The following is a 25,637-nucleotide window of genomic DNA, read 5'->3' on the forward strand; positions in this document are numbered from 1 at the left end:
ACAGTGCGACTCTTAGTGCTGATTCAGTCAGCATGAACAAGCAGAAAAAGTACCTGAATTTGGTGTCCCGATGAATTCGGGTCTTCAGGTGCTCCAAGGTGATGCCAACAAATAGTGTTAGTGCCCTGGCTTTCTGTACCAAGTTGTCCTGTTGTAATTCTTGATTACCCAAGAGTGCGTTTTATTATATTTTGGATTTTGTTACTGAATTTGGCTTGTTTAACCCTCTCTCCTCTCTCTGTGTTCCTGAATTCTGCTTGTTAATCGTTTGCCCTGTTTTCTCCTACTCTTGACCTTGGCTTTCTCTCTGACTATTCTATACATTAAATCCAGCCATTCTAAGGTCTGGTAACACATGGTATATATCATTTAGGCAGATAAGGGTCTGTGAGTGTTGGGTTTCCAATGTAACCGTGACACTCCCTTCAGTACCCGCTGCCAGAGTCACTTAAAACAGAATCAAAGCAAGCACCTGCCGCATTGCATCCCCTCAAGCAATTGTGCCATAGGCAGTTACCTTCTCTGGTGCCAGTGGGGTGAAATCCCCTGTCACCCAAAGCGGAACACCCACATTGCTCCCCTTCAGGAAGCTTATTATCAGCTGTTGACACAACGGTACCATCTTCTCTACTTCATATGTTCCCTTCATGTGTTTTCGTGCTGTTGATCCAAAATCAGAATATTCCCACTTATATGATGGAATTTTCAATACATTATTCCCATTGTTTCTATATTTCTCCAAATAGTTGACCACAAGCTATCATTCTCTCCAGAGGCAGATCCACAGCACTATGGTTCTTTTTTTAGGTTTGTTTTCTTGGGTTCGCTACCTATGTTATTAAGTGCAAAGGGGATTCTCTCTTATCTCCTGGTATATTTTTTGCCTAGGTTTGATACAATGTATACCACTTTGTATCTTCATACGCAGTTATTCTCTGTATGTGCATCATGGATTGCATAAGTGTATTTTGTATTTTGAACCTTGTTTTCGATCTTTTAGAACAAAATTTAAATTTTAAATAAAAAAAGTGAATACGCTTTCTAAAGTTCTTTTTAATTGGCTTCATATGCCAAGCTGCCCGGACACAGTCTGTTATATTGCTCCCCCACAGCTGTATGCTATATCCCTTTAGCACAGTATTATGGAAGTGGGATAGAGGTAAGTACATGCACTGCTCTAATAATACTAATACATGCTACTAAATAAAAAAGGGTTCATTTTTGGGAGGGAAAGAGGAACGATTACTTTCAGAATACGGTGACAGTTATCCTTTATTAACTATGTGAGGTCCTTTGAATAGTAGAATGCGTTAGTAATTAACAATTTCGAATTTAAAGCTACCCACCTGTGATGGAATTAAACAAAACAGACTGTGAAAGAGTTACCAGATATTGTGTTGCATTTACCAGAGGGAGTTCCACAGTGCCACCTGCTGGGAGTCTCTGGGATCGTCCTGCAAGGAGCATCAAAAGGGAGTCTGATGCATTTGGGGGAAAGGTGTCAGTTACTGATGACACCCAGAGGAAATCTGTTGGTGTCTTAGTATTCTGCTACTACGTATCTGCTGAAGACAGAGAGTAAGTGCAGGCTGTCAGTGACGAATACAGATGACAGATCGGTTTCAGAGGATAGAGGGGGAGAGGATAAATTGATTTAGATAAACGTGCTCACAGCATCCAGGCTGCCAGGTTCCTCTCTCCTCGTTGACTGTATCTGCTTGTTCCCTCTAATGTAAACCTAGCCTGATATGTTCATTCTGTATGTTTATGTGTAGCTGGAGTGTTGACTGTGTCAGAATAATACCAAATTCTCTTTAGCCCTGTCTCTTAACTCATGATATTCAGTAATCTCTCTGAACTACCAGTTTACTGTTCATAAGTGGCAACAAAGGCATAGCTCACTTAATGTAGACCATGGTCACAGAGAGAAAGAACACTTCAAATGTAACAATGAGAATGTGTGTGCTGAGTTTAAAGGAACACTATAGTGTCAGGAGTACAAACATGTATTCCTGACACTATATTTATAATAGCATTGTTTATGTGGACAGCCCCCTTTGCCCCCAGCCACCTTTTTCCAGCGCAGCGCGGGTCTCATCACAGGTGACCATGCCCCCTTGGCTGAGATCATCAATGTTGACAATCTCAGCCAATCCAATACTTACCCATTGGAAAGAGTTGGGTGTCTATTGCGCATAGGCGGCAAAACACTGCGCTGTGCCAATCAACATCTCCTCATAGAGATGAATTGAATCAATGCATATCCCTGAGGAATGTTCCGCAAATCAATGCAGGGCATGGAGACACTGAACATCAGTGATGCACACTGTGCCACTCTGCCCAAGGAAGCACCTCCAGTGGCCTTCTGAGTGACTGCTACTAGAGGTGCTCCTAGGCATTAATGTTCCTCAGCAGTAATGTAAACACTACAGTTTCTCTGAAAAGGCAGTGTTTACATAAAAAAGCCTGCAGGGACAGGCTGAAGACACCAAAACCATTACATTAATAATTCCAGGAGGGCTGCTGAGTTCTGTAAATCGGAATATTTTAAAGGTTTGATCATCCACTTTCCATTTGTTCTGTTTGTACTGCGAGCAATACATTCAGAAAAACGATGTATTGTTCTTACATTAATAAACAACCATGATGCTTAATCTGTAATTAAATTTCATAGTTAGTATTGTGGTAAATTAGCAGAAAAATGCTGTATATCTTGGGACATATATGCCCTGTCAGCGACAGTAAGGCATAATGCAACTCTATGATATCTCTCTATGGTGTTTTCCTGTGATGGACAGTGACATCTCCAGGGCTCCATCACACAGGCAAGTTCAATAACAGAACGTATCATCAGAAGGAGGACAGTTATTCCTATAAAAATAATAATACATTTATTTAAGTCTTTCCTTAAAACATTAATTTTATAGCAGACTTCCAAATATTTCAAAAGGACAAAGATGGATACTTTAGGGGTCTTAGTGAGGGTGTGGCTGAGCAGTTTTAAAAAAAAAAAAAAGGGGTGGCTGATTAATAACAGTGTATGCGGGTAGAACATAATTTAGAACAAAAGCAATGTATCTTTTTTATACAGACTGATGTCTAAACACATTCATTGTAGTTTAAAGACACATTACTGTGAGTATTATTGCTGTGGAGCTGATATTTAAATTTAGACACACTAAGAATACGGAGTTTCTACAGTAAAGGGACATTAGGTTAGAAAGAGGGACAGAGTTATTTGTGCCCAAAAAAGACTGTCTATTCTAAATAGTGACACCTGGGAGATATGTTATACTGATTTCAGTCTCTTTTCTTTTAGAATGGTCAGTGCGGGGAAGGTTTTAAAGTACGGAACCTCACATGTGTGGTCCATGATGCTTTACCGACAAGTTCTAGAAAGCAAGTTGACCCACATTTCTGTGGAGTAGCACCTTCAGGAGAAGACCTCTTCAAATTACACTGTTCTATGCCTTGTGCAGGTAAATATGTAAACCTTTTTGCATGGAAAATATTCAAGTTCTGCAAGATTCAAATGGATGCAAATAGAATTAGAGAATCATAACTTAGACGTATAAATTTTAAGTGCATAATAGTCAAAAACACGCATTTCCTCTATGATCATTTTCTCTACTACATTTCTGCATTTTTATCAAATCTAGGTTATTCAACATTAAGTGTTCGGAAATTTTGAAATCACAGCCACTTCATTTCATTTAAAAAAATAATAGTCTTATTTCAAATATTTTCTAATTCTCTAAACAATTGGAAATAGTGTATATTAATAGGGGATAATATCTGAATGCTCAGTGCAGTGGGGATAAATATTTGCATGCTCAGTACAGTGGGGATAAATATTTACATGCTCAGTGCAGTGGGGATAAATATTTGCATGCTCAGTGCAGTGGGGATAAATATTTGCATGCTCAGTGCAGTGGGGATAAATATTTGCATGCTCAGTGCAGTGGGGATAAATATTTGCATGCTCAGTGCAGTGGGGATAAATATTTACATGGTCAGTGCAGTGGGGATAAATATTTGCATGCTCAGTGCAGTGGGGATAAATATTTGCATGGTCAGTGCAGTGGGGATAAATATTTGCATGGTCAGTGCAGTGGGGATACATATTTGCATGCTCAGTGCAGTGGGGATAAAAATTTGCATGCTCAGTGCAGTGGGGATACATATTTGCATGCTCAGTGCAGTGGGGATAAATATTTGCATGCTCAGTGCAGTGGGGATAAATATTTACATGGTCAGTGCAGTGGGGATAAATATTTGCATGCTCAGTGCAGTGGGGATAAATATTTGCATGGTCAGTGCAGTGGGGATAAATATTTGCATGGTCAGTGCAGTGGGGATACATATTTGCATGCTCAGTGCAGTGGGGATACATATTTGCATGCTCAGTGCAGTGGGGATAAATATTTGCATGGTCAGTGCAGTGGGGATAAACATTTACATGCTCAGTGCAGTGGGGATAAATATTTGCATGATCAGTGCAGTGGGGATAAATATTTGCTTGCTCAGTGCAGTGGGGATAAACATTTACATGATCAGTGCAGTGGGGATAAATATTTGCATGCTCAGTGCAGTGGGGATAAATATTTGCTTGCTCAGTGCAGTGGGGATAAATATTTGCATGCTCAGTGCAGTGGGGATAAATATTTGCATGGGCAGTGCAGTGGGGATACATATTTGCATGCTCAGTGCAGTGGGGATAAATATTTGCATGGCCAGTGCAGTGGGGATAAATATTTGCATGCTCAGTGCAGTGGGGATAAATATTTGCATTCTCAGTGAAGTTGGATAGCTATTTGCATGCTCAGTGCAGTTGGATAAATATTTGCATGGGCAGTGCAGTGGGGATAAATATTTGCATGCTCAGTGCAGTGGCGATAAACATTTACATGCTCAGTGCAGTGGGGATAAATATTTGCATGCTCAGTGCAGTGGGGATAAATATTTGCATGCTCAGTGCAGTGGGGATAAATATTTGCATGCTCAGTGCAGTGGGGGTAAATATTTGCATGCTCAGTGCAGTGGGGATACATATTTGCATGCTCAGTGCAGTGGGGATAAATATTTGCATGCTCAGTGCAGTGGGGATACATATTTGCATGCTCAGTGCAGTGGGGATAAATATTTGCATGCTCAGTGCAGTTGGATAAATATTTGCATGCTCAGAGCAATGGGGATGCAACAATAAGATATAAGATGAGGGCACACTGGTGAATAGGCTCACATGAAGGGGTTAAGCGACTACAAGGCTTACAAGCAGAGTTTAAGAGACATTAAAGAGAAAGTGAGTTAAGAGACATACAAAGGTCAAAAAGGGGGTAAGAGAGACACATGGGGTAAGTATACAACACACAAGGGGTTAAATGTGGGTTTTAAGAGATGTACAAGTGGATAAAACGAAAGTTTGTGACACACAAAGTGAAGAAAGGGGTTAAAAGACTAACTATGGGTAAGAGGAGAGTTAAGAGCCAAACACAACTGTAAGGAGGATTCAGAAAGACAAAGGGGAAATGGGAATGGGAAAGCCACACAATGGACTAAGGGGGTTAGGAGAGACACAGAGAGGGTGAGAAGGAGTCTGGAGAGACACAAGTGAATAGGAGGGGTTAGGAGAGTTACATAGGGAGATGCACACATGGAGAGTATAGATAAACACAACAGGGGCAGTGTGCACAAAAAAAAAAAAATATTACAATGTGGGGATCAGACTGTCTCACCTTGGGTGCCAAATATCTTAAGTAAACCTCTGCAAATACTAACTCCATATATGTAGTGATATCAAAGAAATTAGAGTTTGATCATTTTAATACTACTCAATCTATTCCCATGATCACTAGTATTTCTTGACATATTAAAGGGATTATATAGGCATCATAACAACTTTAGCTTAATAAAGCAGTTTTGGTGTATAGATCGTGCACATGCAGTCTCACTGCTCAATTCTCTGTTAAATCACTTTAGATTGTTTATGTTGCCCTAGCTACACCTACCTTGGCTATGACTGACATAGGTTGCATGAAAAAATGGTTTCATTTTCAATCAGTTGTTAACTTGCTTTAGATGTTTTTATCTCCTGCTCTGTAAATTAAACTTTAATCACACACAAGAGACTCCAGCAGGGTCTAGAAGGCTATAAACAGTGCAAGAGATAGGAAATTCTAGACTAAATACACTGTGCAAATAAAAAGAAAATACATAGGTACTTTTTCAGAAGGTGTTTAGGAAGGCTGTGTAAGTCACATGCAGGGAGGTGTGCCACGGGCTACATAAACAAAGTGATTTAACTCCTAAATAGAAGTGAGTTCAATGGTCAGCTTACAGAAGCACAGTCTATAGACTGATAGTCTATCAAGAACTCTTAAATAGAAGTGAGTTTGATGGTCAGCTTACAGAAGCTATACATCAAGACTGCTTCATTAAACTAAAATTGTTTTAGTGCCTATAGTGTCAATTTAATCTTTCTGTTTGTAATGGATTTCATCTGTTGTTGTGATTTGTAAAGCAAACATTACTCGGTAATGGGCTGCACTATTTTTATAGTGATATCCCAGATGCATCATTACACAGATATTAAACTTGATTATCCCAGAAAGTAAAAAAAAATGTACTTCATTACTCAAAATTATTTGGGGACAGATAAAAAAAAAAGCATTTTAGATTAGCTGCACATTATGTTAGCATACTAGGAAAATATATAGAGCAAAAATGTTTCGTTTTCAAGCTAATACCGGAGTCTATCTGTGGCCTGGGAGCATGTATTCCAGCAGAATCATTGAATTTGTTTGTATATATTTATTCGTTACACAGAGCAGCATTGGTTTTGACTGCTAATAAGAATAGCTGGTATATTCCTTTGCTTCTAGAATCCATCACTTAAGTCAATGCTCACAGTTGGCTATCGCTCTGTGCAAGTAACACTGATTTCTAATCTATGTATCTAATTTTGTCATGTAGTGTCTTCTTAGCAACTTATTTTCCAGTCTCAAGAAATACAGCCTTATGTCTTCATCCATACATCATCTTTTTTTTTAGTAGTATAAACATTTAACCCCTTCACTTGCAATGTATATATATATGGGAGGAAAGGTATGAATCTGTTCCCCAATCCCTTATATACATGATTCATACCAATACATTGCAAATAAAAGAGATTAAGGTGGCACTGTCATGACTGCATCTGTTTTTTTTAACCCCTCTCCCAACTCCACTACATTTTATTGTCCCCCTAGTCAACCCCAAATGCCCCTAGGTCCCCCATTTTATCTTTTTATTTCATGCCCAGACCAAGGTCCTGGGTGCCTCCATCTTTGTGTGGGCAAATGAAGGCCATTTAGGCATTCGCTATTATCTGAAATTCGGACGGGAATGTCGGCTATTCATTCATCAGAAAGATGAGTGAATTAATAGAAATTTTAAACGAACGAACAAAGAACGATTTTCACTATTCGTTTGTATAGTTTATTAAATGAGGGAGCTACCAGCATCCCTGTGGCTGCTCACTGTTGTTAAAAAAAGACCAACCCCCAAATCCAATAAAGGGGGACCTAGCACAGGTCCCCTATGTCCCAATGGTGGAGCGTCTATTAAAATATCTAACTGAGAGGAGGTAATAGTGTCCACCCCCAGCTCCCATCCATGCCTCTCATGGGGTGGCTATTCAACTAAATGGGGGACCTAGGACTCCATCCCCCCATGAGTAGCAGGTGGGGGCCCTTAAGTGATAAAATGGGGGGGACCTACTGCCTTCCACCCGGCCCCCACTCATGAGTGATGGTGGGCGGGAGCCCTAAGTAACAAAGGGGGGGGGGCCTTCCCCACAGCTGCCACCCGTGAGCAGCAAGTGGCAGCAATAAGTAACAAAAGGGAGTGGGCAGTAGGGAGGTGGGGACTAAATGTAAAAATAAACAACCCCAGGTGACTTAGGGACCCCTAGTCACATTGGGGTGTTTACTTTTACATTTAGCACCCACCTATTGCCAATGGGTGGGAGCTGGGGGGCGGGCAATAGATCCCCCATTATCACTTACATCCCTCCCCCCCTTTGTCACTTAGGGCCCCTATCTGCCACTCATGGTCCCCTGTTTAGTTTATCAGCCCCTTGTTAGACACAGGTGGGGGCTCGGGGATACACTATGCCCACCTTAATTATTTTAATTTATTTAATTAGTTGGATTAGGGGGTGAGCCGCAGGTTGTTCACTGTTTAGTAGACATGACCCTGTTATGGTACTTTTTAGCAGTAAACCAAAATGTTTAAATGTCTATCTGTTCCTGTCCAAATTTAATAAAATTGAATTGCGTATATACGCTGAAGTAATTAAGTCTGACACACAAGGTTCAGGTTAAAATAACTTCGAGAAAATTTATTGGCAAGTGATTAAAAAGCGGGCGCGCAGGCCCTTTTAAGAGGCATTTTGCGTCATCATTAATTATTAGAATATCAGCAAATAAACATCATTAATTGGATTAATTGTTAAGTGTCGGGATTAGTGTCCACCTATCAATATTATTAATTGGCTCAAAAACTAAGTGGTTAGTCCCGTGCCCACCCACCGAGAGGTGGGATTGTTCTGGACACGGGTGGGGACAAGGGGGTCTTGAGAGTCATTTTACACGGTCGGTGATCTCAGGCCTCGTGGCCAGGTGCAAGGTCTCTTATGAATAGAACATTTCATTACTACTGTGTTCTCATGGCCTTCAAATTATACTATGTTGCAAGTTAAGGGAAAGTCAGCAGTTCCTGAGTTAATCATGTCTTTATAGAAAATACAGTCTTTGTCTATTGTATTAGATGTGCTGGGAAATTCTGTCCTGTAATGTAGGTTTCAAATGTAGAAGTTAGGTTATGGGGACAAAATGGAGGAATGAAGAAGTCAGGATAGGAGGACAAAATGGAGGGTTTGTCACAGTATAAGGTTAAAATGGAGTTAGTGCAATAATTCAATACAAGTACATTAAAGATTTTTAATAATCCCACATCAGTCCCCCCTATGAAATGTTAGATTCTAAGAGATAAAACTTTATTTGTTAGTACCAGAAGACGTGTTAACCCAAAGGCACAGAAACCCCATGGCCGCTAGCTAGGTGTTAATGCAAAGTGCAAGACTGTCCCTAAATCTGACCCTAATAGGCTAACTCATCCATCAGCATAGCTCTCGAACACTTCACACCCATGGGTGGCCCATGATGGCTTGCCCACCACTTCTCCACACGGGGTCTTTACCATTCACTGACAGATGCTGTCCCTAAGCTGGTCCCTTCCTAGAATTCCTGCACTTTATCAACAAAAGGGATTGTTTGCAGCGGTATACAGGGTGAGTTGATATCTTGGAGATCTTGGTCATCAACTTCGAGATGAGTGAAAGTGGGTGCCGCTTGGTCAACAGTCTTCATGAGGGATTTTCTCAGACATGGGAGGATACAACAAAAGAGAAGAGCAAAGATAAAAAGAAAAATTAGTATTGCCATACCAATGTGCATTAAAGCCTTTTGCCATCCTGTCATCCAACCAAACCATCTTTCCCAGGGATCTTTAATCCCAGAATTCCTTTTTAACTCTTCAGACAGGTCATTTAATTTTTCTATGGCTAATGTAACTTTACCATTAGGGCCTGTGTTTTCTGGGATATAGGTACAACATGTCATGGTGTCAGGTAAAATTTTACAAACCCCTCCTTTTTCGGCTAAGATCATATCTAAGGCCATTCTATTCTGGAAAGCCATTTGGGATGTGGCCTGCAACTGTTCGGCCAGTCCTTGGAGGGCATCTCTGGTATAATTAACAAAACGCTGTTGATTATAATAAATGTAATTTATCCAATTTAAATTCTTGTTTGTAGTAACTATGGCAAAAATTGATTCAAATCCTGCAGCAACTTCATCTCTTGCTTTAAACTCATTGGGCACCCCCCTAGGTACTCCAATGGCATTAATATAGACATGAGGGTCAAAACTTCCCTTCACTGGGGCGTCACGCTTAACCTTAGTGTGCCTGGACTCATGGGTGACGAGGTGTGTGTCAGAGATGATATGTATAGGCATAATGGCTTTGGCCAGAGTACACTCCCCCCACCACTCTTTGTCCATTCTGGATCTTAGCTGTAAATCCCCACACAACCAGTAAATATCCCCTAATGACCTGGTGTGAAACTGCAGCAAGTTCATAGAGACATTTCTGTAGGTAGCACAATACCCCTTAGAGAAGTTACCCAAGAATTTACCAATTCCATCATAGTTAGCATAACAGGTGTAATTACCTTTATACACGGTAATACCATCTGGGGGTTTGACATCCTTGGTTAGGAGAGGATACTCCTTTGTCCATGCTATACATATGGACCTGTTAAAATCATAGTGATAGGCAAAAAGGCTTAAAACACATTCTTCTATATCTACTGGCAGGATTAAAGGCACAGTACCCAGGTGAGGCCGGGCACCGCCACACACATAGCATGCGGTCTTGTTATGCTTATTAGCATTGTATTTCATCCATTCTAACCATAGGTTAACATCATTAAAACCTGTTTCAGCGGCCATGGTATCTTCAAAGGTGGGGTTAGCAATGGCCATCATGTCTTGAAAGGTCTGGATATGAGGTTTTAATGGGTTAGGGACCATATGGGTGGCCCCTTGCCACTCAGAAGAGTTACACATATCTTTGAGGTAGAAATGCCCTAATTTACGGTAGGAACCCTTTTTCCAATACATTCCCATCACATACTGGTCTGCATCCGTGGGGCTTGGATGCTCAATGTTAAGGATTAATTTCATTGGTGTACCCCCCCCCAGGCTTTCTCAAAGTCATTCTCTGGAGAAGGGATCTACCATGATCATCTACTTTAGATAAGGCACTTTTTGGTTTGTAACCCCAGGCAGGCCCGGCATTCCATCCCGCCGCCCCCCAATGGTCACAATTGTGCCCCCATTGCTTGTCAACTACACAAACATATGGGTCTTTTGAATGAGGGATATCTCTATAGATACTCTGGATTTGTGAGGTGGGAAATGGGCATTCTACAATATCACAATAGTCAAAGGTATAAGTAGCCACATGGGTGCATGATGAATTGTACCAGAAGGTATACCCACTAATATCTTTGGTGATGGCTACTTGCTGGGCCTTTATTAGGCTAATTAGGGAGAAAGTGTACCAGAGGTACATGTTTGTACGGTATTTGCTTCCTCCGGGGCAGGAGACTTCTTGCAGTGGGAAGCGTGGATCCAATTTGGCCTGCCGGCCAGTTTGACGGAGGTTGCGGTAATCAGGAGAACTTGGAATGGACCGTCAAATCTAGGTTCCAGGGTATTTTTCCGTACAAACTTCTTGACCAGAACCCAATCTCCGGGGAGCAGGTTATGGGTACTTGTATCCGAATCGGGATCTGGAATTGAAGAGAAAACTTGGGCATGTATTTTGTTCAAGGCACTTGCAAGTTCAGTTACATAGTCTACTAAAACATCTGATTGGAGCTGCAACTGCTGCGGATAATAACAACCTAGTCTGGGTGCTGTCCCAAATAGAATCTCATATGGGGACAGTGAATGCTTCCCTCTAGGTGTGTGCCTAACACTAAATAAAGCTATTGGCAGGCTTTCTGGCCAGGGCATCTTTGTTTCTTGTGACATTTTTAACATTCTGGTTTTTAAAGTGCCATTCATGCGTTCCACTTTACCACTACTTTGTGGGTGGTAAGGGGTGTGGAACGCTAGAGTCACCCCTAGGGCAGTCCAAATTTCTTTAGTCACTGTTGCTGTAAAGGCTGGGCCTTGATCACTCTCAATGACTTCTGGGAGTCCGAATCTACATACAATATCTGTAAGTAGACGCTTTGCGGTTGTTTTTGCAGTGATATTGGCCACTGGGTAGGCTTCTGGCCAGCCTGAGAACATGTCCACTATGACTAGTGCATATTCATGGGGCCCACTCTTGGGCATTTGAATGTGGTCAATCTGAATTCTCTGAAAGGGGTACATGGGCTTCGCCAGGTGTTTTGCAGGCACCTTGATTGGTTTTCCTGGGTTGCATTTTGCACAAATGGCACAGGCCTTGCAGAAGCTATTGATCAAGGTTGTAATTCCAGGTGCTTCATAATACTTCTGTATGAGGGCGGCCATCAATTCTTTTGACAGGTGTGCAGGCCCATGTGCCCATTGGACAACTGCTGGATATAATTTTCTGGGAAGACAAAATTTGAAGTTGTTGTAATATACTCCGTCCTTTTGGACAGCTCCTTTCTTTTTCCATTTCTGGATTTCTTCAGGAGTGACTGCAGCTTGCTGTTCTCGCAAAATTCGCAAATCAGTAGGAAGAGTTTGCAGAGCAAAAATAGGAACTTCTTCTTCTTCTTGTCCGGACACTTCTTCATCCACTTCCTGCAGATCCCTGGCCGCTAGCTTAGCAGCCTGATCAGCTAAATGGTTGCCCTTTGCTTCATCTGTATCCAATTTCCCATGGGCCTTGACTTTCAAAACGGCCACTTCTTTAGGGAGTAGGAGGGCATCCATTAGCTCCTTGATTGCAGTGCTGTGTTTGACTGGTGTACCGGCGGTGGTAAGAAATCCTCTTGTCTTCCAAATTAGGCCGAAGTCATGTGCCACACCCAGAGCATATCTTGAATCTGTATAGATGTTGGCACGTTTTCCTTCGGAAATTTTGCATGCTGAAGTCAGAGCCTGTAATTCAGCTTCTTGCGCAGACATTGCTGATGGTAAAGATGATGATTTGATAACTTCATCTGTTGTGGTTACGGCATATCCTGTATGGTATCTTCCTTCTTCATCAGCATATCTTGAACCGTCCACAAACAGGGTAAAATCTGGATCTGGTAATGGGTTCTCATGTACAGTTGGTAAGTGCACTGTTTCCATTTTCATTTGTTCGAAACAGTCATGAGGTGTTTCTGGGTCATAATCATTCTTTATGACCAGATCTTGAAATTCCTTTTCCAGGAAATGGCGTGGCCATGCTTCCAGGAGGTCAGTTGTTGGGTATTTGGCAATACCATTTTCCTGTAGCTGTTCTTCATCCATGGTGGCCCATAGTTTTGCCATGGGCCCAAGATCATTCCATGACCTTGTCTTCAACTTGGTAACAGGAATATGTGGGATAGTGGTATCCCAATGGCGGTAGAGGTAGTTAAGTTGTTGAGGTAGTTGGACCAAGACCATGCTATTGCCTTCAGAGTCGCAATAGAAATCTTGAGCAGTGAGCTTCACATCAGTCCAGTGGTAAAGCTCATCTTCATAGCAAGGTTCAGGAGTAATGTTTGGTTTGTACCACATGGTACAGAAGGCGTAATCCGGGCCTTCACAGAGAGGATTCCCATCTTCTTGAAATGTCAAATGTGGATGCATGGTCTTCTTGATACATCCACAGAGCAGGTAAATGTAGGTCTCATCCGTGATGAATCCATAGTAGATACCCCCCTCAGGGAGTGGAAGAAGAGTGGATGGATTAAGCACTTGACATCTCTGGATGGAAATATTGTCAGGCAAAAGAAGATGACACTGTAGGCGCAGGTGTCTGGCTGGAGACACGTGCTTGAGCTGGACTTGGTTGATGATGGCAGAAATGTCATGAGGGGCCAAAACAACCAGAGGGTGGCCAAGGACCAGGTCTGAGGTTCTTTCTATGAGCTCTCTTGCAGCAAAAACGGCCCTGAGACAGGAAGGGGTCCCTCTGGCCACAATGTCCAGCTGACATGAGAAATATCCAATAGGCCTCTGACGGCCTCTTAAGTCATTAGTTTGGGTGAGAACTCCTGTTGCATGGCCTTGTCTTTCAGAGACAAATAATTTGAAAGGTTTGGTGTAGTCAGGTAGGCCCAAGGCAGGAGCAGAAGCAATGGCACGTTTGAGAGCATTGAAATTGTCCAGAGCTTCATTGGTCAAACAGAATGGGTCAGATTTAAGTGCATCATAGAGAGGTTGCATAAGCAGAGAGGCTTCTGGGATCCATGCTCTGCAGTAGGAAATGAGGCCTAGGAAGGCATGGAGGGACTTTGAAGTCCTTGGAGGTGGAATGTTCAGTACAGCTCTTACCCGGTCCCGAGTAAGATGTCTGGTACCTTGGGATAGGCAATGTCCAAGGAAAATCACTGAAGATTGGCAGAATTGCAGCTTGATGAGTGAAGCTTTGCATCCTTGTTCTGCCAAATAGGAAAGGAGACTAATTGAACACTTTTCAGTTGTGGGTATATCATCTCCACAGAGCAGTAAATCATCCACATATTGGAGCAAAACAACTTCTGGGTGCTCAGCTTGCCATGGGTCAAGGATGGTACCCATGGCCTTTGCAAATTGACTTGGAGAATTTTGTGCCCCTTGGGGCATGACAGTCCAGGTATACTGTTGCATCTCATGAGTGAAAGCAAACAGGTATTGGCAGGATGGGTCCAGTGGGACACTGAAAAAGGCATTGGCCAGGTCAATGACTGTGAAAAATTTTGCAGATGGTGGGACTCCAGAGAGCAGAGTATGGGGGTTTGGTACAAGAGGGGTGTCCAGGACGGTAGCTTCATTGACAGCACGGAGATCCTGGACCATCCTGTACTTCTCTGGCTCACCTTTTGGAGTTTTCTTTTTCACAGGAAATAATGGGGTGTTGCATTCAGATTTACATTTTACCAGGGCACCCTTCTCTAAGAGTGCCTTGATGTGGATAGAAATGGCAGCAGCCTGTGCTGGTTTTAATGGATATTGTGGCTTTCTTGGTAACTTAGCTCCTGGAATAAGCTTTACCACCATGGGGGGAACATTTAGGTGACCTATGTCCTCTGGGCCTGAGGACCATAACTTGGCGGGCACCTGTGTTTTTAATACCTCTGGGAAATTGGACCTTAATTCTGCTACTTCCTCACGGGGCTTTTCTAAATGCAGCATCAGAGGCAAGGAGCATAGGGCTGAGGTGTCTGATTCAGATAGAGGTGTAGACATTTCTACCTGCCCGTCTGGGGTGAATGTGATGGATGCTTGCAGGCGTGAGAGAACATCAGCACCTAACAGGTTAATTGGGCATGTGGAGGATACCACAAAGCGAGCAAGCAGGCTAGAGCCAACTCGTAGTGGAGTTGTTAAAGGGCTATGTCTTGGCTGGCCATCCACTCCAACACAAGAGACATCAATATTTGACAGGAAGGATGGGTCTGGCAGGTCTTGTTCTCACAGAACACTACGGGCTGCACCTGTGTCAACTAGAAATGTGGTAGGGTGGCCTTCAATGGGCAAAGTCACTGTGGCAAGTGGCCCCCCCTTATCCCCTGTAGACACTGCCATGACAGGGGTTACGGACACAGGCTTGCCAATTTCCTATTCATCGGGTTCCTCAATTATTGGAACCTGTTTGGTGGCTTTGGGAGCCGGGGCAGGCTTGGATGGTTTTCTGGGCTCCCTTGGTTCCTTTTTTGGTTCTGGACAGTCACTTCTAAAGTGCCCCTTTGCTCCACAATTAAAGCAATGTCCCCCCTCCTCCGGTCTGGTACCTCTTGGGACTGGAGTGGAGCGGGATACCATGAGAGGAGCTGAAGTGGGTCTTCTTGGGGTCTGAGCAGATTCCAAACCTCTAGCAACTAAAAGCAGGGTATCCAGGGGAACAACCTTATATTCAGGGCGTGCAGCAATGATTCCCTTGCGTATAGAGTCTTTAACACCTTGGACAAACGCACCTGACAGCATTTGTGAATGAATCTTGTCAGTAAGATCAAACCCCAAATCTGTAAACATTTGATACAGTCTTGCATGAAACCTTTCCACTGATTCTCCTTTATCTTGAATAACATCAGTAAGGTCAGCAGCCTGATCTGCAAGCTTGTCCTTAGCCCATTCTCTTAATTGGTTGCAAAAGGTTACCCCGGAGGGGTAATCAACATCAATGGAAAGCAGATCTGTACTGAGGTGACGGGCCATACTTGGCCAATATGCATCCCCTGCTTTAATAGCACAAATGCTCAGTAGATCACGCCATGCGGCGGAATAAGTCTTTTGAATTTGAACTATCCCTCGGTAAAAAGGCATAGGCTGTTTTTCTGGGTCAGGGAGCGATTTCATTAATGCACTAGCTTGAGTGGGGTTAAAGGCAACATACTTAGGAGGGGCCCGTTCTCCCCGACCCTTGTGTCCAAAGGGATCATCGATAGAACGATGAGCTGAGGCTCCTGCAGCGGCTCCTGCAGCCTCCAATGAGTCCTGGGATACCCTATCCTCCTCTTCCTCATCTAATTCTATGATCTGGGCTCTCTTGCGTGCAGGGCCCGGGTGAGGTGACAGGATCGGGGGATGAGAGGGGGTCCCAGATGCAGGGGTGGTCAGCAGGTCAGAACCAGATAGGTAGTCACCGGGAATTACCGGCATCAGTGTGCTGGGGGCCGCCATATTGGTGGCCGGAAAAGGAACTGCATTCGGATTAAGGGAAGAGGTGGCGGCCATGTTGGATGTGGGCACATCCGGGGCAGACTGTGCCGGACTGGGCATGACCGGAACCTGGGGAGTGGCTTGGGGAAGGGGTTGTGGGTAGCCGGGATAGGGCAGGGCCATGGGATATGGGAAGGGGTAGGGCCAGGCTGGGGAGGGGAGAAGAGTAGGGTGGGTATTTACATTTAAGGAGGTGGGGTATTGGACTGGGGTGGAGACGGGAGGGGACGGAGAGGGATTGGTAGAGGTGGGTGCAGAGGGAGGAGCCGGGGCAAGGGTGGAGGAGGTGGTTAGCTGGGCGGATGAAGAGGGGAGGGGATCATTCACGGAGAGAGAATGCAGGGAAGGAATGGCAGATGAAATGTTAGGAGTAGGTACAGCAGGTAGGGTAGGTATGGATGAGGATGATGGGAATGTTAGAGACGGGGAAGGGGAAAAGAAAGATCCATCAGAATTCAGGACCGGGCAAACAGGGGAGGTGATGGGATTGGTTTCGGGAGGATTGGGAGTGGGGAACATAGTCAGCTGGCTATCACCTATTGCTGACTGAACCTTGGGAATAGACATCCCCTGGGCGCCATTTTGGGGCGCTGGCTGAGGGTAAACCCCAGCAACACAATTATTATGATACACAAACAATTTCACACCTTTGTGATTTATTTCTTCTTCAACCCAACCTTCTAGCTGAATAGCCTTCGCTACTCTATACCATGCTTCAGCAGTCTTCAATAAACCATTATCTGTAAGCTTGCCTTTCTTTTCTGTCAGTAACCTACGCCAACTTTCTGGTTGTAATCTTCCACATGTTGGTACAGCAATTTTACATACTTTTGCAATCTTTTCAACACCTTTAACCATCTCCTCGCCCTCTCTGTCCTCAACTAAATCACATGCTAACCAGCCCTTACTGGGCTTGCTTAAATCCTGCCCCATAATCCCTTTTCCCCTATACCAGCGTCCTAGATATAGGGAGAGAGAAGGAAAACTGAACAGGAACGTCTACAATGCTCGACTGCCACCTGAGAACCGTGGGACTTTCTCAGGTGCGTCTTCCCAAAACGTAGACTAGTCACTGAATCCGCCTACCCGGGGTGGTAGACACGGATTGGAGCGAGGTGAGAAGTGTGTGACCAATCACTTCTCTTTTAAGAGAAATGGGAGTGGATAGTATAATAATATAGGAAGTGTAGAAAAGATGAAAGGCAAGGAAAATCCTTAGAGACAGACACAGGAGTTCATGAGACTCCTAATTAGACAAAAAAAAAAGACAACAATACAATTGAAATACAGTGCATGCATCACAGTTCAAATGAAATCAACAATAATCCCTTTCCTTTACTCGTGTGCTTACTCCAAAGTCACCTCCCTCAACCCCGTAGTGTCTCCGCTCGGAGAACGACTTTCATAAGTCTCACTACCAGCGGCCACGGAAAACAACTGACACCGGTCCGAATTCCGTCAGCCTCCCTCTGCACAGCAGTCCACAAGAATGTGGCCACCTCTATCCTCACTCCCGTAGTGCCCCTATAAAACCCACTTATAAGTCTCACTACCACGTGATGCGGAAAACAAGCAATGCCTACTTGAATCCCCCCAGGAAACAGAGTCCCCTGCCACAAGACTAAGTCCCCTACCACAAATAAACAGAAGACTGGAATTCCACCAACCCCAGCGCTCGGGGTTGTGGTTACCAAAAGAAAACTGGAATTCCCTCAGCCTCCACACTTGAAGCTGCGGGTTACCACGTGTACAAAGAAGCTAGCTAGGCTCTCAAAGTGACACAAGAAGGATCACAGGAAATTATGAGTCTACACAAAATCCACAGTTCCAACAATCCTCTTTTTCCTTACAGCCACAGCCACGAGGCTCCTAAAAGAGGTAAACAGGCAAAGAAGACCCCCAGGAACGCATCCACAGGTCAACCCCCCTTTTTCCCTACAACCACAGCACCGTGGTTCCTAAAAGGAGTAAAACAGGCAACAGAAGACCCCCAGGAACGCATCCACAGGTCCACCCCCCTTTATCCCAAAAGGGGTAAAATACAAACAGATAGACAGACAAACTGAAGACCCAGGCAAGTCCCCTCAGGTCCACCCCCCTTTATCCCAAAAAGGGGAAAACAAGCAAAACAGAGAACCCCAGGCAAATCCCCTGCAGGTCCACCCCCCTTTATCTCAAAATGGGGAAACAGGCAAACAATTCAAACACACCCAGGCAACAGATAGACTAAAATGCAGGTAAACAAGTGAGTAACGAGACACCGGGCAAGATATTACCTGTCTTTGATGTCCTCCCGGGAAGCAGTCACAGACACGTGGACGGGTCAATCAAAGGGGCCGGAACATACCGGTGGCTCTGCAGAAGTCTCTACCGTGTACCTGGAGGTGATCAGTCTCCTTTCCTTCCCCCTGGATTCCTCCGTCCACCCTTGTCTTCCTTAGGACGGCTCACCGGCCGGACATAGCCCGATGCCCCACGTTGGGCGCCAAGTTGTTATGGTACTTTTTAGCAGTAAACCAAAATGTTTAAATGTCTATCTGTTCCTGTCCAAATTTAATAAAATTGAATTGCGTATATACGCTGAAGTAATTAAGTCTGACACACAAGGTTCAGGTTAAAATAACTTCGAGAAAATGTATTGGCAAGTGATTAAAAAGCGGGCGCGCAGGCCCTTTTAAGAGGCATTTTGCGTCATCATTAATTATTAGAATATCAGCAAATAAACATCATTAATTGGATTAATTGTTAAGTGTCGGGATTAGTGTCCACCTATCAATATTATTAATTGGCTCAAAAACTAAGTGGTTAGTCCCGTGCCCACCCACCGAGAGGTGGGATTGTTCTGGACACGGGTGGGGACAAGGGGGTCTTGAGCGTCATTTTACACGGTCGGTGATCTCAGGCCTCATGGCCAGGTGCAAGGTCTCTTATGAATAGAACATTTCATTACTACTGTGTTCTCATGGCCTTCAAATTATACTATGTTGCAAGTTAAGGGAAAGTCAGCAGTTCCTGAGTTAATCATGTCTTTATAGAAAATACAGTCTTTGTCTATTGTATTAGATGTGCTGGGAAATTCTGTCCTGTAATGTAGGTTTAAAATGTAGAAGTTAGGTTATGGGGACAAAATGGAGGAATGAAGAAGTCAGGTTAGGAGGACAAAATGGAGGGTTTGTCACAGTATAAGGTTAAAATGGAGTTAGTGCAATAATTCAATACAAGTACATTAAAGATTTTTAATAATCCCACATCAACCCTACTTTTACTTGCAGCATGGTGAGTAGGCGCAGGACGGAAATTTTAATCTCCCTTATTTACTAATACTAAGTAATTTGTAATACTAGGGTTAGGGATAGGGTTAGGGTAAGGGGTTAGGTTAGGGTTAGGGGTAGGGGTAGGGTTAGATTCCTGTCATTGTTCCCTTAATTTTCCCTCCCTCTCCTCTTTTGACACTTTTCAGAAATCCGAAGCATTTCGGCACTTCCGAAATTCGGCACTTCGGCAATTCGGGACTTCGGCAATTCGGGACTTCGGCAGTTAGGTTCGGAAGCATCCGAATGTCCGATTGCCGAAATTTGTCCAAATTTATATTCAGACCAAAACGAATTGCACATGTCTACAAAATAGTCCTTACTTTGTCTTATGTTTTTAAAAAAAAAAAAAATATGATAGGAAGAAAAGAAGAACAAATTCTGAGAGAGAAAGAGAAGAGGAAACGATAGGAGAAAGGTAAGTTCGGCGTGACAATGTGTACTCTATAGCTCATTTTAGATTTTCCACTGTCTCTTACACAAGGATTAATGTACGCTGGGATGAACAATACATTTACAAATGACTTTACAAAAACAAACAAATTCTAATATTCATTTCTCTACAACCTGGTAGTAAATTGTCTCTGCTTTTTATTGACAATATAACAGATTATGGCATTTCCAGGTCTTTTAATTAATCCTTAATTTTTGCAGAAGCTCTAAAGGAAGACGAACAATGCTGTCCTGTCACTCTCCTTATTATTAAAGAACTGCATGTTTCTTTTAAAACATATTTTCTAACACTGTGATTTTAGGAATTCACGTTGATAACTTCAAAAGCATTGATCTTGAATCCTTAAGTTTGTTCCTGAGTTAATACTGTTTGATGAATTTGGGTGCAATTCTTGTATATTTTGTCAAATACTTAATAGACAGATTTCAATCTCAAAATTCGGATTATAATTCGTGCAGACCTTAAAGTAACCAATTTAGTATGCAAAATTGGAGACAATATACAAACTGAAGTCAAGCTTTATTTAGTGAATAACATGAGATTGTTTTTTTTTTTTTCTAATTTGGGTCATTCCATACCACATTGTACAATGTAAATGGAGTAATCTCAACATGGTGATAATGTACAGCTTCATAAATAGGTTATAAGCATTGACACTATATGTTCCATGTGCTCTCTGCACACAGAGGACAGTGTGATATATGAATGATCAACATTTATTAAGCAGGTGCAACCTGCAGATAACTAGGAACATGAGTCTTGATCATATGAGCTATGTGAGCGTGATTTCAGTGCTATATTTATTATACCGGATTGTGTCTACTCTCTGTTTTTTGCTGAGATAGCCCCGCAGGGTTTTATTTGCCCTTTTCCCCAGGTAGATAAATATTTATATAAAGTTGCTGGAAAATAAAAGCTTCCACATTCTAAAAGTGCAGCAAATACAGTATAGATGCATTGGGGATTGTTCCACTTTTAGAACTTTTATAAATCACTAAATTTGGAGACTTTTTTTTTATTACAAATACATGCTATTCATCTGAAAGTGAGGCTATCGGCCAAATTGCCGAACTCTTAGCCAAAATGTAGCCAAATCACGAACCAAACTAATCGCGCAATGGACAAGCATGTTCATTGTGATTTGGGATTCGGAATCCCCCCCCCAAAAATGATTGATGGGAAAAAGGTGATTGATAGCTAGAAGACAGTTGCTAGATATTGAATTTATTCGCAGATCAAGTGAAAAGGGATTAATAAAGGCAATAAAAGAGCAGCAGTAAAACAATTATGTAAATATTATTTATTCTAAAAATATATAATATATAAATATAGATCTTTTACTGATCCGCCTCTTTTTTCCTCTCTTTTTTTCTTACTTGAACTATGATCCAAATGGCACTAAAATGCAGCTATAACATAGTTACATAGCTGGAAAAAGACTTGCGTCCATCAAGTTCAGCCTTCCTCACATATGTTTTTGCTGTTGATCCAAACGAAGGCAAAAACCCCAGTCTGAAGCACTTCCAATTTTGCAACAAACTAGGAAAAAATTCCTTCTTGACCCCAAAATAGCAGTCAGATGTCTCCATGGATAAAGCAGCTATTAGCCCACTAATTAGAAATTATATCCCTGTATGTTATGTTTTTGCAAGTGTACTGTGAACTCTATGCATAATATTTGTATCATGTACAGTGCACCCTTTTGGTACTTCTGATGATTAATTTTTCGGGATCTTTTTCTTTTACCAAAATTGTGAAACTGCCATCTGGCTGATAATTGGCTGTCGTGAAATATTTTTTATTTTCAGATGAAGCGGTTTGGCTGAACCTAATTTTGGCTCTATGCATAAGTCTATTGACTTATATGACCCCCTATGTGAGTTTTAGAAGTATCTGTGCCTGTACAACCTTCAATTCTTTCTTATTGTTCGGTGGTTCTTCTCTAACCTAAAAAGAGAAAGTCTCAATTAATTTCCAGCAGTAATTTAGTTCAGTCCTGTAAACCTTACTGGCACCCTGGATATCCAGAAAGGGGCAAACTCTTGTGGGGCATGAGGACTACACAGCATCTTGCAGACTGAGGGAGAGAAATTACAGCCCTATTTTCTATATTTGAGTGTAATGATAGATGCGGTAAGCAGAATGACTGCACTAAGAGCATTTAGTGTTCTTATGAAATGTTCTTTTGTATTATGAAAGCTAATGTCTGTTATCACAGTTCATTTAACAAACCCTCCTTGTACCTCACCAAAGCTTCATAGAAAACAAGACTTTGTGTGATTGTGATTTGTCTTTTTTTTATTGGATTTATGGTCTGGTGCTTCTGTTATTTCAGCCAATTTTTTGTTTTAAAATATTTTGTAACAAACGTCTTTCCATTTGTGAGCCACACGTCTAGATGAGACTTCTCTGACTTAAGCTACTTAAGTATTTTCAGCTTTTTTAATGTATGATTGTTTTTGTTTGCCATTAATTTACCATTAATGCCTCTTATGTGTTAAGAGTAACTCAATCTATTTAGCAAAATTAGACACGTATAGACTATTTCTCTATACCTACATTCAGTTGCATGGTGCGGTTCCTATCAGTCCCACACATTACTCTGCTCATTATACAACTATGAAATGAGTGAAACTGTATGAGATGCAAGACTTTAGAAACCATTCTGTAATCGAGTCCTTTGTGGTTGAGATGTATTGATGAAGGAAGGTGACCACATAAGGAGGCAAAGCCAAGTTATGAGCATTTTCCCCTGGGTCTTTGCTAAGAATACTGCCATATATAATGCAATAAGATTTCTATGTTCTGTAATATCTATTTGATAAACTTACATTATGCTATAAGATATATATCTAACTGCAATATTCTATTGTCCTACAGGTGACTGTCACTTGGCAGACTGGTCCCATTGGAGCTCCTGCGAGCTGACCTGCATCGATGGGAGGATTTTTGAAGCCGTTGGTCTACAGTCACGCTCTAGAACCTTTATCATGGAGTCTCTAGAGAACCAAGAGAACTGTCCAAAGATGACCACAGAAACCCGCTCATGTACAGGTAATCATAATTTAGTATGCGTTTTGATATATGACAGTGGGATATGATAAAAACATTTAAATGCATAAAGGGAATCAACACAGTAAAGGAGGAGACTATATTTAAAAGAAGAAAAACTACCATAACAAGAGGACATAGTCTTACATTAGAGGGTAAAAGGTTTAAAAATAATATCAGGAAGTATAACTTTACTGAGAGGGTAGTGGATGCATGGAATAGCCTTCCAGTTGAAGTGGTAGAGGTTAACACAGTGAGGGAGTTTAAGCATGTGTGGGGTAGGCATAGGGCTATCCTAGATATAAGATAAGGCCAGGGACTAATGAAAGTAATTTTAAAAATTGGCAGAATATATGTACCAAATGGGTCTTATCTTCCGTCACATTCTATGTTTCTGTAATTACTATATTTTTTGTAAATGTGCAATGTAAAGGTACTAAATATACAATGTAAAATAAATAAACCAGTTAATAAATATACACAGTATGATACTCTCATTCTGCAGATTATTTTGTGGGGCACCTTGAATTCACTTTTACTCGTCACACATTACTGCGATACTCTTACATACACAGAATATCAATGTCGGTTTATTACTGGGGTACTGCATGAATTACTGTCACACATTTGTGCCAGATACTGATTAGTAACAATCCCTGGTTTGCACGAATTAGCAAGCTGCTTGGGTTATTTCATCTGTGTTTACTTGTCAAGGCTCAGCTTTCCCTTTCCACTATCAGGAAAACTGAATTTAGTAGAAAGTGTTAGAAATACTGTAAGTAAATATTTTATACTCATTGCATTAAACACATGTACATCATGAAAATTGCAATAATAAACTTTCCCTGCATTTTATTGTTTAATACATTTGAATAGATATTCCCATTTCCTTTTTCAGTGCTTGGTCTCTTTAATAAGAGCAAATGTTTTAATGTGTTTTGGAAACATGATTGATGCGATTCTTTGTTTAATGATCGTTTGGGCATGCCAGCGTACTTATCAAGCCAGTTTCTCCCAGTGGTAAACTTTGGCTCCATTTTTAAACACTAGCAGAATTAAGGAATTGGCATCACGAAGTGCAAGCTATACTCGTTGCTGGAATACATTTTAAACGTTCATCTGGTCCAGTTTTTGGTATTCATAAATATGCTGGAAAAGATGTGTATTTAGCTTTCTAAATGTTGCCGATTAGAAGAGCCCAGTTGGATATTGACCCCAGGGAATTGTAACATATTGGCACATTTCCCATTAAAGTACCTCTATCATATTGCATTTTTCATGTATGAGCATTTATCACCAAACATTCATCACTAAATATTTGCTTTCTTCCAGTAAAGAAGGAACTCATTATTTCATTATTTTTCTTTTTTTATTAAACTAACAGGTGGAAAATGTTTCAAGTACACATGGAAAATGAGTCCGTGGAGAGATAATAAACGTGATGTTTGGTGTCAGCGTTCAGATGGAATAAATGTTACAGGTAGACGTGTAAATAGCCATTTAATATTACAACACGACTGCGATGTGTGTGATTTATTTCTGCCTGTTAGAATTAGTCAATGTTTTAGAAGGAAAACAGAGAAATATGTCTAATGAGAGCCTCGAGGCTAATGAGATGGAATATACTTCAGCTGTGAAATATTACTCTGATTTATGTAATTTGTAATAAACTGCTAGTTAGTGTTTTTAGATTTTCAGTTTATTTGATTAAGTGGCAAAATATTGTGCCTATATTGCTTACTTTCCTTAAAAACCACTTCAAACAAACACAGGATATTACTGTACTGAATCATTTGAGTATTGGACGTGTGTTGCCTTCTCTTAGCTTAGAGGGACACTCTACGTACCAGAACCAAGACAGCCTATTGTAGTGGTTATGGTGCTTGCTAGATATGGGCTGGACAGCAGGTTCCTATGCAACCAATAGCTTTCCTCAAACTACATTAAAACAGTTTGGATGGTGCCCATAAACTACTTGCACCATAACTACTACAGTAGCTTATAGTGATTACAGTGCTTTGACTGACCCTGTAATTTGTTGCACCTTCAGTTTGGCCCTCAAAATGTTGGTATGGAATTGTATAATAATCGGTGTTGAAATGTAAGATCATCTTATGACTGCTAAATACATCTTACAACTTTTAATTTGCCTATAGAGTTCATAGAGTTCCTAACAGATGTGCAATAGATATTTAATGCTATATTGTTGAGTTGCCCACCTCTTTTCCCTTAGTTTCGATCCTCCAGGTCACTCACTGTCCATCTATCCCTGGCTTACAATTTTCAGTTCTTTCTCCCTTATTTTCTTCTATCAACGACTCCAAAATGTGGACCTCCTTGTCTGTATTAAATCTCCCAAAATAAACAGGTAGTGTAAGCCTTCCTATTTTTTAAACA

General features: G+C 41.7%; 1 protein-coding gene across 1 annotated transcript in view; it reads left to right on the forward strand.

The window, feature by feature from the left end:
- The window catches only part of THSD7B (thrombospondin type 1 domain containing 7B), a 366,207-nt gene that overhangs the window by 334,648 nt on the left and 5,922 nt on the right, over positions 1-25,637 (forward strand). Inside the window, exons 23-25 of the mRNA XM_063429372.1 lie at positions 3,320-3,479; positions 23,070-23,243; positions 24,625-24,720. Of these exons, the coding sequence (XP_063285442.1) occupies positions 3,320-3,479; positions 23,070-23,243; positions 24,625-24,720 (430 nt within the window). The remainder of the gene's footprint in view (positions 1-3,319; positions 3,480-23,069; positions 23,244-24,624; positions 24,721-25,637) is intronic.

The sequence above is a fragment of the Pelobates fuscus genome, chromosome 8 (assembly GCF_036172605.1).
Source record: "Pelobates fuscus isolate aPelFus1 chromosome 8, aPelFus1.pri, whole genome shotgun sequence".
In the NCBI taxonomy this organism is placed as follows: domain Eukaryota; kingdom Metazoa; phylum Chordata; class Amphibia; order Anura; family Pelobatidae; genus Pelobates; species Pelobates fuscus.